Source organism: Pteropus vampyrus, unplaced genomic scaffold (assembly GCF_000151845.1).
Source record: "Pteropus vampyrus isolate Shadow unplaced genomic scaffold, Pvam_2.0 Scaffold562, whole genome shotgun sequence".
Taxonomy (NCBI): Eukaryota; Metazoa; Chordata; class Mammalia; order Chiroptera; family Pteropodidae; genus Pteropus; species Pteropus vampyrus.
Window position 1 is genome coordinate 583,599 of NW_011889343.1, and position 360 is coordinate 583,958.

At 48.9% G+C, this 360-nt stretch overlaps 1 protein-coding gene across 1 annotated transcript in view; it reads left to right on the forward strand.

The window, feature by feature from the left end:
- Nucleotides 1–357, forward strand: part of DAPK1 (death associated protein kinase 1) — a gene marked incomplete at its 3' end in the record, with an annotated part of 153,981 nt that extends 153,624 nt beyond the window's left edge. Inside the window, exon 20 of the mRNA XM_011384129.1 lies at nucleotides 322–357. Within this exon, the coding sequence (XP_011382431.1) occupies nucleotides 322–357 (36 nt within the window). The remainder of the gene's footprint in view (nucleotides 1–321) is intronic.
- Between the last annotated feature and the right edge of the window lie 3 nt (nucleotides 358–360).

Consider the following 360-nt stretch of genomic DNA (forward strand, 5'->3'; position numbering starts at 1 on the left):
AGAGAGGGGAGTGTGAAGTGACTGCTAATGAGTGCTGCGGCTCTTTCTGGGGTGCTGAAAATGCTCTGGTGGTGGCGGCACAGCATTGTAAACGTTCTAAAAGACTCTGAACGGTACACTTTAAAGTGGTTAAAGTAGTGAATTGTATGTTATGTGCATTTCACATGAATTTTTAAACAAGTACTAGAGTCAGAACAAAAGGGGTAAATTTTGCAGGCTGGGAAGCTGCAGTCCGGGGTTCGGAGCCCTGGGAATCGGCATCGCCGCTTGCTCGGGCCTTCCTCTGTCTCTGTGATTAATGGGCCCTTTCACTGTGTTCAGGATACTCACCGAGGACTCTTCATCCAGCAACTGCGACCC